General features: G+C 37.9%; 1 protein-coding gene across 25 annotated transcripts in view; it reads left to right on the forward strand.

Annotated features, from left to right (window-relative positions):
• Positions 1–15,827, forward strand: part of NRXN3 (neurexin 3) — a 1,534,711-nt gene that overhangs the window by 1,177,019 nt on the left and 341,865 nt on the right. For all 25 annotated transcript variants that reach the window (XM_077910198.1, XM_077910203.1, XM_077910191.1 and 22 more), the window contains one exon: positions 8,298–8,479. In XM_077910198.1, the coding sequence (XP_077766324.1) occupies positions 8,298–8,479 (182 nt within the window). The remainder of the gene's footprint in view (positions 1–8,297; positions 8,480–15,827) is intronic.

The following is a 15,827-nucleotide window of genomic DNA, read 5'->3' on the forward strand; positions in this document are numbered from 1 at the left end:
CAAACATTTTTGTGGTTAGCTTTCTTTTATAAATTGGAAGCTCTGTTCTCTGCCTGGGGAGGTGTTATGAACCCTAATTGATGAGTATTTATAAAATATTTCCACATCAAGATGAAATGACAAAAAGCTGAGAAGGATTAATGGGCAGATACCTGAATGACAGTATGAAGATATGAAAGTATAGGTGAGCCAGGTTTTATTGATTAATTCAACAGCATTTATTTCCTGAGCATTCAGTGTTGATAGAGAGATAAATTAAACAGCCCTGTCCTCCAGTAGCTCATGGTAAAGAAAGGTTCTGGATTTTCATTTCGTTTTGACAATAAAACTTAATATTTATTTCCTTAAACCTGAATACTGTGCAATTTCCTAGGAATTACTTTGTTTTGCTATATAAGAAACAAGCTTGGTTATGAAAGTTAAATTAAATTGGCTGTAAGATATTCTCTAAAGTAAAACTCATATAGAGTCCACCCCTTCAGAATTTAGATTTTTAGGAATGTGGTGTAATTAATGAGGAGAAGCCTATTTTCTGACCTTGCTTTTATACACTTTCCATAGAACAAGCTCCTATTAAGCCACCATCATTTAAATAAAATAAAACGATCACCCCTATACTGCCATTTCCATCCTGAGGGCATTGAGTTTCCATCTGGTTTGTGGTTTTCTTTTGTTTTGCTTTGTTTTCTTGGCTACATGTTAGGAAGCCATTGTTCTTCTGTTCATCGTCATTGCCATCTCTCTACACTCAGATACACAGGTAAAGGTAAAAGGTAAGCATAGTAGGCATAGAGCTTAGCATAATGAAAAGAATGTAGATCTTTGAGTTAGTAGATCTTGATTAAATTCCTGATTCTACTAGATCTTAAACAAGTTTTTTTTTTTACCTCATTCTAAAATTTCCCTCATCTTTGAAACTGGGAAAGTAACTGTTATGGGCTGAATTGTGTGTCCTCAAAATTCATATGTTGAAGTCTTAACCTCCTGTATCTCCAAATGTCACTGCAATTGGAGATAGGGTCTCTAAAGAGGGTATATAAGTTAAAATGAGGCCATTGGAAGGGGTGCTAATCCAATATGACTGGTGTCCTTTTAAGAAGAATTAGAATATAGATGGGTAAAGAGAGTAGGCCATGTGTTGACAAAGGGAGAAAACAGCCATTTTAGAAGAAACCAACCCTACTGACACCTCAATATCAAAATAATAGCCTTCAGAGTTGCTGGAGATAAATTTCTTTTGTTTAAGCCACCAGTCTGTGTTACCTTGTCATGGTAGCCCTAGCATACTAATACAGCAAAAATATCTAAAGTAAAAGGTATAGGAATTTGAAATATTGGATTATAGTATATTATATAATAAATGATTCATACATATAGTTAGCATAAGTATTAATATTAGTATTAACATTAGCATTAACATTAGTATTTAAGGACAAAGATTTGTGCAAAAATTAATTGTCCCAAACAAACAGCAATAACAACAAAAACTGAGTTTATGAAGATTCTTTTTTAAGCAAAGGGAATTTAAATGTATCCCTGGAAATTTAATTTTTAGATCAGTTTCAATGTTGAAAGCATTTGCATTCTCTATCACTAATCAATTTTTTCCTAGTGGAAGAGTTCTGATATCTGATGAGTAAAATAACTTTGTAAAAGTTTTTTTGATGTAATGTGTTTCTTAAAATGTCATTATCTCTAAGACTCAGAAAGGGTCATGTGTTTGTCAGCAGTCATGAAAGTGCCCAGAAACTATGTGTAATTTTATTTTACTCAGAATTTGGGGGAGTACAGGGACACCTGGTGACTCTAATGCTAAGTGTCTGCCTTTGGCTTAGGTCATGATCCCAGGGTCCTGGGATCAAGCTGACATCTGGCTCCCTGCTCAGCGGGGAGTCTGCTTTTCCCTCTTCCTCTGCCCCTGCTTGTGCTCTATCTCTCAGATGAATAAATAAAAAATCTTAAATTAATAATAATAAAAAAAGAATTTGGGGAAGTACAGGTGTGTATAAGAAATCCTAGCAGGAGGCTGTCTCAATTGTTGGTATCAGTTTTGGAAATAGCATAATTATTTGGCTCCTCTTAAGAGTCCCTGGAAAATTCATGATAACATTCCCATGAAAAGGATCAACCAAATATATTTGCCAAAATTGGGTTTGTACATGTAATCATCCATAAAGAATAGTTATTTTTTATAATACTACCAGAATTAAATAATAGTGTCCTTTTTTATTTATAAAAAAATAAGCTTATAGGTAGAATTTCATTTGTTTTATATTTTTTTGTCCGATCAGCTTCTATAGAAGTTTTGGCATTAGATACAATATATATAATTCACTCTGCACAAGTTTGAGTTCCAGTAATACGAAGCAGATTTTATACCAAACTGAACCAGCATTGGTTCTGCCAGGAAGTCTTCAAGTTGCAATTTTTCTTCCAGAATTCTGGAATGTGCTCTAAAATGTTGCCTCTGTGTTTCCTGGCTTAATGCCCTTTGGTTTTAATCATTCTTCCTTCAAGAAAGAGGAAAAAATTGCCCCAGATGAAAGGAGTAAGGATGCTCACCTTGCCTGAGCATCATTTAAGAAATGGGGCTTGGCTCTCCCTGATTATATATTTGACTCTTAGGCAACGTTGTCAGTTTCCCAGTTAGCTGAGCAGTAAATCTGATCATTTCTTTGCCAAAGATAAAGGATGTTCTTTAAAATGGATGAAATTTTTCTCTCAACGTTCAGTCCCTTCAGTTTTGCTTTATTTAAGGCTTTTTTATCATCAGTTTCGGTGTTTATTTCAAAAAAAATCCAGAGTCGACAAAATAGATCATAATAAACCATCCATTCAACAAATGCATTGCAGGACTATTTGTAACATCTGTATCACTTACTTTGTACTCCCTAGAGGCTCCCTCTGTAGTGCAGAGGTTCTGTTCACAGTTTTTCCATCCGCTATTCACTTCTTTCTTCTTGTGGAGCTCTTGGTCCCCAAGGATTCCCTTCAGGAATGGGCCAGCAGGACAGCTGTCTGAGGGCAGATGAGGGCAGGATGGAGGAAGGGGAGCTCTGGTTCTATTCTCAGCTCTACCACTTAACACCAGCTGAAGTCACTTAATCCTGAGTCTCTATTTTCTCTTTTATTCAAACGAAAATATTTGCTATTGACACTTCAGTGGGATTGGAGGAAGAAGCATCAAATGAGATACTCCCAAAGAAAACAATTTGAAAACCATTCAGGGCTATGAATATAGAAGGTCCTACAGTGATGAACACTCCCCAGACAGCCAGGGGTGTGTGGAAGGGGAACCATAGAGCAAACTGAGTAAAAGAAATCGAGAAACTATTTTTTTTTCAGGCCATCAGTCATTATGAGCTCCTTGAGCTTTATGTTTCCATTTGGTAGGAGTGATATGTGATATTTCTAAGCCTTTCTGTTTTGGTTTTGTTAGAGATCTGGTTAATTGATCTGAATAAAAGATAGTTTAAAATGAATAGCAATAACTGCTTCTATGGGCATGATGTATTTTATGTCATTGATAGTCCGTTTATTTTCCAAAACGATTTACCAATTCGCAGTAAAGAACACAAATGTGGTTAAGGTTGATGAAAGAGTAATACAATAGAAATAACGAATAAGGAGCCTGAATAATAGAGAATGACAGACATATTACCTTGATGTCATGAGATTTTATAAATTCTCAGGCAATGTTCAAAGAACACTAGGGTAGGAGTTTGACTTCTTTCTCTTACCCTGGTTTATCTACCAGATGGTTTGCACAGCAAGAATTATACTAATTTTATTACTTAATTTATTATTGCACATGCTATATTTGTCCATGAGTAAATCATCTAGTTCCCTTTAAATTTAATCTTCTCAGGTTTCCCTGGAAGCTGCTTGCCAACTTGTTTCATTTTAACAACAACCAAAAATTATTTCAGGGAAGGCTGATTTGCTTTGTTTTCTTTCTTTAAAAAAATATATATAAATAACCAGCCAACATGCTTAGATGCATTTCTGGAGCCTTTTATCTGTAATAATTTGATGGAGAAAATAATAAATTAATTCCAAGTAGTCTATTGAGTTTTCTAACTCACTTTTCTTTATTTCTTATACACACTCACATATGTATATGCATACACATATGTATGTATATATTATTTTTATATCAAATATAAATCCTAAACAGGTCCATGATTCTATTTCTATTGGTAATTGCCAAAAAAAAAATCATGCCATTTGGATATGGGAATAGAAAGCAATGTCATAATGGCAGGGCCATGCAGTTAAGAAGTCAAAGCAACAATAGTAATAATTATCCAAATGTCCTAAATAAGGAAAAGTTAAGTTGCCATCAATAATTAAATTAAATTTTAGTAAAATAAGCAGTAATATGCACCACAGATTTAATAACTATTTCTTGAAGAAATAAAAGCGTATCTTGCTTGTATGACCTAGAAAAATTTTATCTGTTATTCTTGAGAAATCATCAATCATCTGTTTCATTGGCTTGTTGTATAACTACATAAAGCTATTCTCCAGGACTCCTTCATGATCTCACTAGATCCTGTCCTACTCTTTTCTTACCCCCACAAATCCCACACACAGAATATACCCCAAAACACACATATTCATACCCTCACATACCTGGGTCTGCCCAAATCACCATGAGCCCCATCACAGTAAGTAGCTTGCTAATTATAAACACAATAAGCCAAATCTATTTTCTGGTGCTTTTGAGATAAAAGAAGTGGCTTGTTATAAATAACATGTCATATTTGTTGACTATTTGAAAATGGTGCGTATACATATCTTGGTTAATGTGACAGTGTCGAGATTTCATTCCTGAAATACTGTGTTGGTGGAACTCAGCAATCTCAGCTGCCTTGCAAACTTGCAAATCCTGCAATGTTAAATGGTCAAAATGCCACCATGGCAGTTTTTCTTCAGTTGAATTGATCACTTTTTGCTAGCAAGCAGGAAATTCATGGTTCTGATTGTTAATAAATGGAGTATGATCTTCGCACCAGCATACTTAGCACAGTGAGAAACCAACAGTCAAACTAGGCTCAGGGGAAAAAGCATGCGATGTGGTATTGCATGGCTTGGAAATGAAAATCTTTAATGGATTAAGGAGGGTACTTACAGTTCTTAGAATGTTCCCAAAATGTTGATTTGTAGTCCACATTTTAAAATAACAAAATTAACTTTTTAATTTGAAAATGTAAAGCAAAATAAGTCCATGTTACCCCTAGGACTCTAGGCATTTTATATTAAAATTAACAGAAAGTGCATATCTATCTTTAAAAACCATGCAAGATAGCAGAGCTAACTGAAGAGGGAAAAAATTACAGGTTTTCAGAGTAGAAAGTTGTAAATATTAATTAACTTCCTGTAAAGCCAACATTGAACTGTGGGAGCATTCAAGGCCTTTATTTACCTTTACTAGGATATTTGGTACCAAGAATACATATTTTAAGATTTGTTTCCATATCGCAGAATAAGCCATATGCTAAAGACTTTGTGCTTTTTTGCCCTTTTCACCTACAAAGTTAGAATTATCTAACATGGTGGCATCCAAAATTCAGAACAACAGGAGCAATAAAAATAATTTTTAAGACTACTTTTTGATGTACCCTGCTATTGTTATAGTGAGGTTTTGTTCTTTATTTAAAGCCATTATGATCTCCTAACCACTATATATAAGAAGCTGCATATTTATCTTTTAAAATGTTCTTTATATTCTTTATATTGAGAATTATTGAATAGTCAGTGAATAAAAAATATGAGCAGGGTAGAAGGTTTGTAAATTTATTTGTATGGTCAGAAGGCAAGACTAGCCTTTGAAAATATGCCAGGTTTGGGGGCTATGGCTTTGTTTTCATTCCATTTTGGTCTTATAGGAAGATGTGAAAAGAATAAAGCACAGTCAACTTTGCATCACTGGTATAGTTTATTGTATAATTTTATTAAGCTATGACTGGCATATGGTGAAGACAAGCTTCTGGAGGCAAGAGGGTAAAGCTGATGACTTAAAGAGGTGCCATTTATTTCAGATGTTTGGGTCTCTGTTTCCACACGTTGTTAACAAATGAAATATCCCATAGAACCGTTGTGAAGATCCAGCTAATGAATTTGAAAAGGTTTTTTAAATCAGAAAACACCAGGCATATGTGTTGCTGTTATCAATTTCGGACTTGTTCTTTTTGTAACAAAATGATAAAATTATTTCCTGATAGAGTATGGATTTATCTCTGTAGTGGGATCCACTACATATTTAGGATAGAATAGGGTAAGATTTTATAAATTACCACAAAATGTCAAAGGCTGATTTGCATTTTGGTGATTCTATACATTGATCACTGAGTAACCTTCCAGTTTCCAAATAAAGAATAAAGAGGGTGGCAATGACATTTGTAATCATCTACAGAAAAGGGAATTATTTAAATTATTCACAGATGGATAGAAATCAAGAGTAAATCATTATGTCCACATTTCCAATTTTAAGAAGCATTGAGGGTATCTGTGGATGGTGAGCAAATATTGTTTTGCATATAGAATTAATCATAGGGACGCCTGGGTGGCTCAGCAGTTGAGCGCCTGCCTTTGGCCCAGGGCATGATGTTGGAGACCTGGGATCAAGTCCCACATGGGGCTCCCTGCATGGAGCCTGCTTTTCTCTCTGCCTATGTCTCTGCCTCTCTCTCTCTGTATGTCTCTCATGAGTAAGTAAATAAAATATTAAAAAAAATAATTAATCATAAACTCTCCAAACCACAATCCCAAATTCTTCAGATGACTGTGGAGGTCTTTTCAGATACCATCCCCTAAGGATTGAGACATTCATAAAACGAAGATAATGTTATGATACACGTAATATACAAACTGAGCATATTGGAGGGACTAGAATTGTGACCTTTAATTAGATTCTATATGCCTCAGAGTATAATGTGGCTTAGTGCTTAAAATAAGGATGACATATGACATATATCCTAATTCTAGCTCGTAGCAGTTGACTTTATTATTTCTAAATAAGCTGCATAACTCATTTTTTCTTCATACAACATAATTCAATCCAGTATTCCCTGTAAGCTAAATGTGAACCAATGCTGGAGATTTTTAGTAAAGTTGAAGAAATCTGAATGCTTATCTAATGCTGCTTTAAAATAGTTTCAAGGATTGGACCATGTTCAGTGGGAACACATCTGAAAATCTGCCAAATATTCTTTGAACTTTGAGATGACTAACATATGGAAGTATTCACTATGGGTAACATACATATAGCCATAGAAACTACAATGATGTGGTCTGTTCTAGCTACCAAATCTAAATGCTTTCCTCCAAATTTAGACTTAAAAATTTGTTTTTAAAAATGGACTTTCAAGATTTATGAGATAAAAATATTTTATTTATTTTTCTTCCTATTTGTTTTCTATGTATTTTTAAATTACTATATTCTTACTAATCCCTGGCTTTGTAAATAATGAGAGTGAAAACACAGTAAGTACTAAAAACATGGATAAACCCACTATTCGTAAGTGGAAGTATCACTTACATTCTAAATTCATCATTGTGAGATTTTTTTTCTATGTCTTCTATATTTCCTTTTAGAAATTTAGCTTGGAAAAGAGGGAAGCTGTTATATAATACCAGATAAATAAGAACACTAGGAAAAAATTAAGTTTTTAAAGGCCTCTGGAATTAATTTTTATCACATTTTTTTATAGCAACATAAGAGTGAAAGAGACAAATGTTTTTCTCTGGCTACAGCTTTCTTTTCTGTGGGGGTGGTGGAAGGTCCAGGTATGAAAAAGAATGATGGCTTGAGACATAACACCTTATGTTCAGTCTTGTGAGGCATTCCTGGAACTGCTCCTGGCTCCACTGACCAGAATGTTCTGATAGCTAAGAGATGGAGGAACCAGTTTTCCCTCTCATGCCTGTCCTAGCCGAGATGGAAAATTAATTCTGCTGTTGAGGAGATCAGGAAGGTTGTTTGTCACAAAGTACCAGAGCTCTCAGACACAGAGTGTTATTTGCCCTCTGCCATTATACAGCAGGAACTGAAGATGTTAGGGACGTCTCTTGCTCACATCTGCTCTGTTATTAATTCATTTTGCCTGCATCTTTAATTTAGGGTGACAGTTGCCTTCCGAGACTTTGGATGCCATCCCTCTCAGTAACCAAGTACCAGCACGTGGGGGCCGTTTCCTCTCTGCAGCTGTCTGTATAGTATCTCAAAAGTGTGCCTGCAGCGGGCAATGCACAACACAGTGCCCTGATGGCTCCCTCTCTCCTTGCTTTCACAGCTGGCGCTACATACATCTTTGGGAAAAGCGGAGGCCTCATCCTCTACACCTGGCCGGCCAACGATCGGCCCAGCACTCGCTCTGACCGCCTGGCCGTGGGTTTCAGCACCACCGTGAAGGATGGCATCTTGGTGCGCATTGACAGTGCTCCGGGCCTCGGTGACTTCCTACAGCTTCACATAGTGAGTACCAGGCCCTGGCCTCCATTGCTTTGTCTTCCTGGTGGTGTGAGTCGGTGAGCCAGATGAATGCAGCAGAACGTTCTAGATAGACTCGGCAAAGAGGCACACGATTATAAAATTTGTCCCAGTGTCAAACCTCATTCTTCCCTTTCAGTGTGAACCTTGATGCCCATGGGGGTATTTCAGGGATAAAAACTGAAAAACTCTTTGAGTCCAGACTCCCTTTCCAGTGGTATGGTTTGGTCTGTCATGAAACATTTAGCAGACTGCGAAGGTGTAAATAAGAGATTTACCTGGTACTTTGCCTTAACCTGGTACAAGTAGCAAAGCCCATTTTGGTGGTAATAATCTCCTGTACTGGTGGTCAGCAATGTTTTTCTATTAAGGGCCAGATGGAAAGTGTTTTGGGCTTTGCAGGTGATACAGTCTCTGTCACAGCTCCTTGGCTCCACTGTTGTAATGTGCAAGCAGCCATAGATAATAAGTTTTTTTAAAAAATGTGTGTGATTATATTTCAATAAAAACTTATTTTATAAAAGCGGGCTGTAGGGGGATCTGGGTGGCTCAGTTGTTTAAACGTCTGACTCTTGATTTTGGCTCAGGTCTTGATCTCAGAGTTGTGAGTTCAAGCCCTATGTTGGACTTCATGCTGGGTGTGGAGCCTACTTAAAAAAAAAAAAAAAAAAAAAAGGAAAAAAGCAGGCTACAGGCTCTACTTTGATGACCCCTGCCCTAGGCAGCAAACTTCCTCATACAAATATAAGGAACATGTGATAAAAACTGAGGCCAGATGGGGTGGGGCAAAAAGGAAACAGCACAATAACCAAGAATTGTTATATTCGTGTGCATTGTATATCCAACATTTTGCTTGTATATATAAGCCCAATAGGAATGCAGCCTCAGTCACTGCAGATTGTTAAGGACACAGGGTAGTTCTAAGAAATTAAAATGATTTGGAGGAAAAAATTACTTCGTTATGAGGATAGAAAATATTTTTATAGCAACAATTAACCCATTTTATCACCTGTGCAGTCTGCTGTTAAAAGAAAAAAAAAAAAAAAGTAGGCTAAAGAAGGATATGATTCTCATCCATAAGTACCCAAAGTGCAGCTACCAGGAGCAAAGAGAGGAATTGTTCTCATTAGTTAGCGATGACAAGGCCAGAAAGAATGGATTTAATTTGGAGCAATAAGAATTCAGTTTAAATAGCAGGGGGAAAAAGCAGTTAAGAGGAAAGACCAACTGGGGATTACTACCAACCTCCAAAAAGGAAGAAGAGGAATATTTTACTGGGCATCTTTGAATCTGAATTTTGCTAATGTGCTGGTCTACTGAGGAAGGCAGAAAGTGGGATTTTATTGCTGGTCTCTGGAGTGGAGGTGGTGGCTGGCTGGAACCACCAGCAGCCAGTTCAGCCCTGCAAGCACTGCCCATCTCCAGCACCTGCTATTCCAATATGCCTTGGAAGCAGGAGCAGCTTGAAGTGTAAGGCTCGATCTGGAAGCCTGTCCAGCCTTTGTGTGAGCCAGAGCCAGACAAGAGTGCAGGGAAGGAATGGCTAGGAGTGATCACCTTCAAAGTATGAAAGAGGGATCTTAAGAGAGTTTTGAACCTTTATGCTTTTTCAGATGCTTCAAGGACCATATGGTACTGTGAGTCTGAGCTTAAGCATTTTAAAAAGTCATGCCAAGGAGCACAGAGAAACACAGCCATAGTTTGTATGGTTTATCTTTATTTGGCCTCTAAAAACCACCATAATTTACAAAACTCTGTGAGATTTATGCTGCATATAACTTAATGACTATTTCATGGCAGCTATAACTAGGCTATTATTACCAGCTCGCTTGCATTTTCACGGTGATTTATCTTCTTTTTTTGTTCAGTGTGACTTACTAAGGAAAATATGATTTGGCGCAGCCATAAGCATCTTTTTTGAGTCAGATAATGTGCTACTGGTTTATCCATTTCTCCCCATTCATGTTTTGTAGAGCATTTCTACTTTTAAGAGAGATGCTTCCTATCTTCTGAAAGTTTACTTAAATTTTTTTGTTTTTATAAAAGGGATATGAGGATCCTGGGAACTTCTAGGAAGAACCATAGCATTCCATTTTAACATTTTTTAACAGTAAAAATACAAGAAGTTTTACATCAAAATGTGTAGACCCACTTGGGTCCTGTGGTCCTTTTCCAGTGATGCTACATCATTGTTTAAACATTCTAGATAATCCCAACAGGTTGACCTTTATCAGATTGACATCATCTGACCTTCTCAGAGAAATGAAAGAAAGACCCTATGATGTGGAGAAACCACATCATTCTGGAATGGTCCTGATATGCTTGTGGCCCTCTTGAGCATGGGATCATTTGATTGGTCTAATAATTACATACCATTTTAGCTTCCCTAGTGGACTGTCTCTGGTATCTACCAGAGATAAAAACTGTGTGACTATATTCCAATAAAATTCAGGTGTAAAAACAGGCTGCAGGTTGTACTTTGGTGACCCCTGCCCTAGGCTGCAAATGTCTTCATAGAAATGCAAGAACCTGTGATAAAACCTGAGGTCAGAGTGGGTAGAGCAAAGGGAAGTTTCCTTACCACTCTCGGGAATAAAGGAATCCAAGTAGAAGATCCAAAAACTTGATTTCAAACCCTGCTTCTTGTTTTTGACATTTACATAGATGCATCAGGAAAGCAAAGCCATCAATACCTACTCAGATACTTTTATGTGACTTTTACAATCTGTAAAGCATGGATTTGTTTAATGGATGTAGCTTGTTTCCTTGTACTAAGGAATAATGCTCAAAAAGAAAATAATTTAAAGACTGTTAAGGGAAGTGGAGAGTTGAGCAGGAGGCAAAAGATTCCATTCCTGCTTGCAGTTTACCTAGAAGAAGAGAAACCCACCAGAGGAAAAGAAGTGATGGCAGACCCAAAGAGGAAAGGGAGGCAGAGTAGATCCAGGGGCAAGAGGAGGAAGGAGGCATTGGGCCTGGGGAAGAGGCCCTGCCTGCCTAGACATGTGTTCCCAGCAAGGGGTTATACATGGGCAAAGCTTGATTCTTCCAGTGTGGGTGTCAACTATGGAAACAGTTGGTTGTCAAGCTCCTAAGTTACTCAAAAACAAAGTACCAACTCAGAAATTAGTAAGTGTGTGTAGAGAGGGTATGTGGTGAAGAAAGAGGGGGGGAGAGGGAGAGAGATTGAGAATTTGTGTTTTATAAACTGTTACTGAAGGTAAGTCCTAGGAATCCCTGAACAGTTTTGAGGTGCAGTAACTCTGTCATTAGAACAAGCACTTTTTACCCCCAACTTAGCCTATTTGAAGGAAGGGAAAATGCTCTTCCGAGAACACCAAGGAGTCTGACCCTGAGGTGAGCACCCTTCTAGAACAGACCTGCTTGCTGTGGAGTCTCCAGAGCAGGAATGGCAAATAGGCTTCATCTTGTCTGCTAGCTTTGAGGACCTCTCACCTCCTCACTTCAAGCTTTCTAATGAGAGGAGTAGACAAATACAGCAGGTAGGAGTTCTGGCTTCCACTAGCCATGCCCACTCCCTCCTCTGAAATGGGACTTTGTGGATGGATGCATGCATGCTGCATGTTACCTTTGCTCTAGGCTGCATGCTGTCCTATCCCTGAACATTCTCATTTCTTTTCCTTTGTCATCCTGAAATGTCCACACGTTAAAAACTCTTTAGGAAAATTGGAATCTTTTTTAAATTCCTTCTCCACTAGAAGCCCTTAAATCATTTGTTAATTAGTTCAGAGTCCTTAGTCTTAAAATGATCCTTCTCACACCAGGCCAAGGTCAGCTGTTCCAACAGAATTTGAGTTTTGCTTGGAGGGCTGGAGGAAAGGAGGAGAAACATACATGACTAATTTTGGGTGCACACAACATTTAAAAAGGTGGCAGGAAAATGCTTGGAAGTCACTGGTGCCTTAGGGTAAAGAATTGATGTAAAGAAAGGGGCACCAAGACAGAGGTGGGTGGGTGCTGTCAGTGCATTTTTCCTCCATTTCACAGTTTGGTCAGATTATCTGTTGTCTGGCGAAAGGAAGGAAGGGAGGAAGGAAGGAAGGAAGGAAGGAAGGAAGGAAGGACGGACTTTCTTTCTTTCTTTCTTTCTTTCTTTCTTTCTTTCCTTTCTTCCTTCCTTTCTCTCTTCCTTTCTTTCTCTTTCTCTCTCTCTCTTTCTCTCTCCTTCCTTCCTTCCTTCCTTCCTTCCTTCCTTCCTTCCTTCCTTCCTTCCCTCCCTCCCTCCTTCCTTCCTTCTCTCCTTCCTTCCTTTTGGGTTTTTTTTTAATTAATTTATTTTTTAAAAGATTATTTATTTATTTATTATTTATTTATTTATTTATTTATTTATGATAGACATAGATGGAGAGAGAGAGAGAGAGGCAGAGACACAGGCAAAGGGAGAAGCAGGCTCCATGCCAGGAGCCCGTCGTGGGACTCAATCCCGGGACTCCAGGATTGCGCCCTGGGCCAAAGGCAGGCGCTAAACTGCTGAGCCACCCAGGGATCCCCGGGTGTCTTTTAAATTTAAAGTCTTCCCACTCACACAGGGCCTCATAGTGGCTAAATAGGCTTTTACAATAAGTCCTGAATAAGATTAGAATTCGATTTTTTTTTTAGATCTTTAAAAATGAGAGAGAGATGTCCAAGAAATCTAAAATAATTTAGAGATGAGTTCCCTTCAAATTAGCTTACATTTCTTCATTTTTGGTTCACACGTCCATGATGCACTATTTTCTATGTCAATTATTAATCATATTAATGAAATCACAGATGAAATGTGTTTGGCAAAGGCAAAAAGATCTTTCCTTGCAGTATGTATGCATGAAATGAGATTCTGTGGAGGGAGGGTGTCTTAGGGCAGAGGGATTTGTAAAGAAATATCACTTTGAATATGCTTCCTCCATTGAAATCTATTGTTGAGGAATTAATCTGCTCAATATTTGGAGAGCAGCCACTTGCAAGTGACTTCTGCCTATTGACCTCCCATGTAGGCTCTATGAAGCTGTGTCATGTTACACTCACCTTCATTTAAACAATAGAGAAAAAAAATGAATAGGATCAGAGAAAGGATTACCACGAAGTGCTTGCTATTCTCTCATGAAACTCTTAACAACCTCCTCTCACCACCTGCAAAATAGAAGGTCGGGCATTACTGGGCAACAATTAGTTTCTCTTTATGTAGTTAATATAGTGTATAAAAAAGATATGCTATTAATTTCTTTCTCCCTGTGTAATTTACAGTAAATCCTCTTGGATTCATTTTTTAATTATGAACCTTTCAGGAACAGTGAAAATTTATGTGTCAGGGCATCTGTTTTGTTTGACAAGAATCTATAACCTTCTCCAACTGTTTCTCTCCTGACTTATATAATGTAGATACTTAGATAAAACAAGGTAGGAGAAGAGAGGGGACTACTGTCCTGACTTACCCCCTTTTCATAATGGCAAAGTGTTCTCCTTGCAAAAACTGCCCCCCACCCCAAATAAAGGTCTCACAGTATTCTTTCAGTGCCATGCTTGGGGGAAATAGAATATTTATTAAGTTTGATATGCATAGTATTGTTTTTCCATAATTTATAGCATTTGGAGAGACTCCTGGAGAATAAATGGGAGCAAAGCTGAATTATGATAAACGGTCTGTTCCTCACATCTATTGCATCTATAAATTGCTGGCCCAGATGCTTTATTTGGCTGTCTGTGTGTGAAATATTTACAGTAAGCCATCAACATCTGCTGAGTTAGTCTTCAGTGAGGTTAGGTGGTTAGGTGTTACCTTAGATTTGTGTCTGGATTTGGCCAGTAGCAGAACTGGATTTGACTTAGGAACTGTATTTGGGGGAATCTACAGAGAAGTACAGAGGAATGTTGGCATTTTTGAGACTGGTAACGCAAGTAGAGAGGGAAAGAACAAGAAAATAACAAAGGTGTCCAACAGATGCAATTTTGTTTCCCACAGAGTGCTGTGCACTGCAGGTTGGCTCCGTATTCCCTTTCATTGCTATTTGTTCTTAGTGAAAAAGGCCTCTTTGGGTTTTCTGGGCTTAGGAGCTTTTCCAGATCATTAGCCACTTCTGTGGAGAGGGCCTGCTGGGGATCTTCTCTGCAGCTTCCAGCTTAGCCGTTCCATCCCGGCAGAGTTGGAGAAGAAGGTGGGAGAAAGGAGTGGAAGTGGGGATTTGATGAAGTGAGCACTTACGCAAGCTGGACCAGACGCAGCTCCCTGCATGGGAGTTGGGGTGTGTTTTTTCCAATCTCTATTATTCCCAAAATATTTCTGTTTAAATCTATTTACTTTGATTGCATACTCAGTTTCGAGGGGCAGCATGCCATAGTGGAAAAAATGTATTTAATTTGAAATCAAAAGATGTGGATTTGAGTCTCATTCTGTCAGTATCCAGTGAGCTCTTTGGCTTTGGCAAGTTATCATTGCCCTGGGCTTCACCTTGCTCTTCTTTTAAACGGACACACAAAAAATACTATACTATAGGGTTTCCTGATGTTCAGATGGAATAAAATATTTAGAAGTTATTATCAACAAAAAACTGCAAAATGAAGCGTGGTAGTTTTCTCGGTGACATATCTGGAAGGTAATAACTTCAATAGAGAAAAAAGATTGGTGAAAGGAAGAATGTTTTAAAATAGTTTCATTTTAAATATTTTTAAAAGCCTGCCAAGACTGTTTCTGAAAATAAATTCCTTTTTAATCTGATTGAAAACAATTGTTTTTGAAATAATCAGATTCACAATTGAGACTTTTGGGAGTGTCCTGTAAGCACAGGGTGAAGAAGCCAGGTCCCTCTGCAAGAGACCTAGTTAGGTCAATAGGATATGACATGGAGCTTCCTTGGCATGTCGTTGAGGGCATTATGTCTCTATATGACACAAGGTGATTCCTCATGCTTCCACTGCCCTTCAGTATAATGTTCCAAAGTGTTTTTACCCTCACCGGTAAATGTGTAATTTACCTTCCCCCGAAGGTCCTTCTTCAGTTGTATGAACTATGGAGAATGGAAACATCCCACCTTGCCAAAGGGGGAAGGAGGAGGAGAACAAAGCAATAATAAACAGCATCAGGAGAGCAGAACCTTTCTAGGCAGGGATAGTATAAAAGAGATTTGAGCCCCACCATGGGTACCAGAAAAAGACATAAACATTCTGACCCAAACGTAGGAATTAACAGAGCCTAGAGAGAGTCATTGTTGGAACCAGGGTCCTAGTGAGGATACAGCCAGATTGAGTAGGGATGAGTAGCCGCTACCACCAAGTAAACTAGAAACATAAAAGTGCATATATGGGTAAGAACATTCTGTAGACTTTGATTCCTCAAAAA

The sequence above is a fragment of the Canis aureus genome, chromosome 9, assembly GCF_053574225.1.
Source record: "Canis aureus isolate CA01 chromosome 9, VMU_Caureus_v.1.0, whole genome shotgun sequence".
Lineage (NCBI taxonomy): Eukaryota > Metazoa > Chordata > Mammalia > Carnivora > Canidae > Canis > Canis aureus.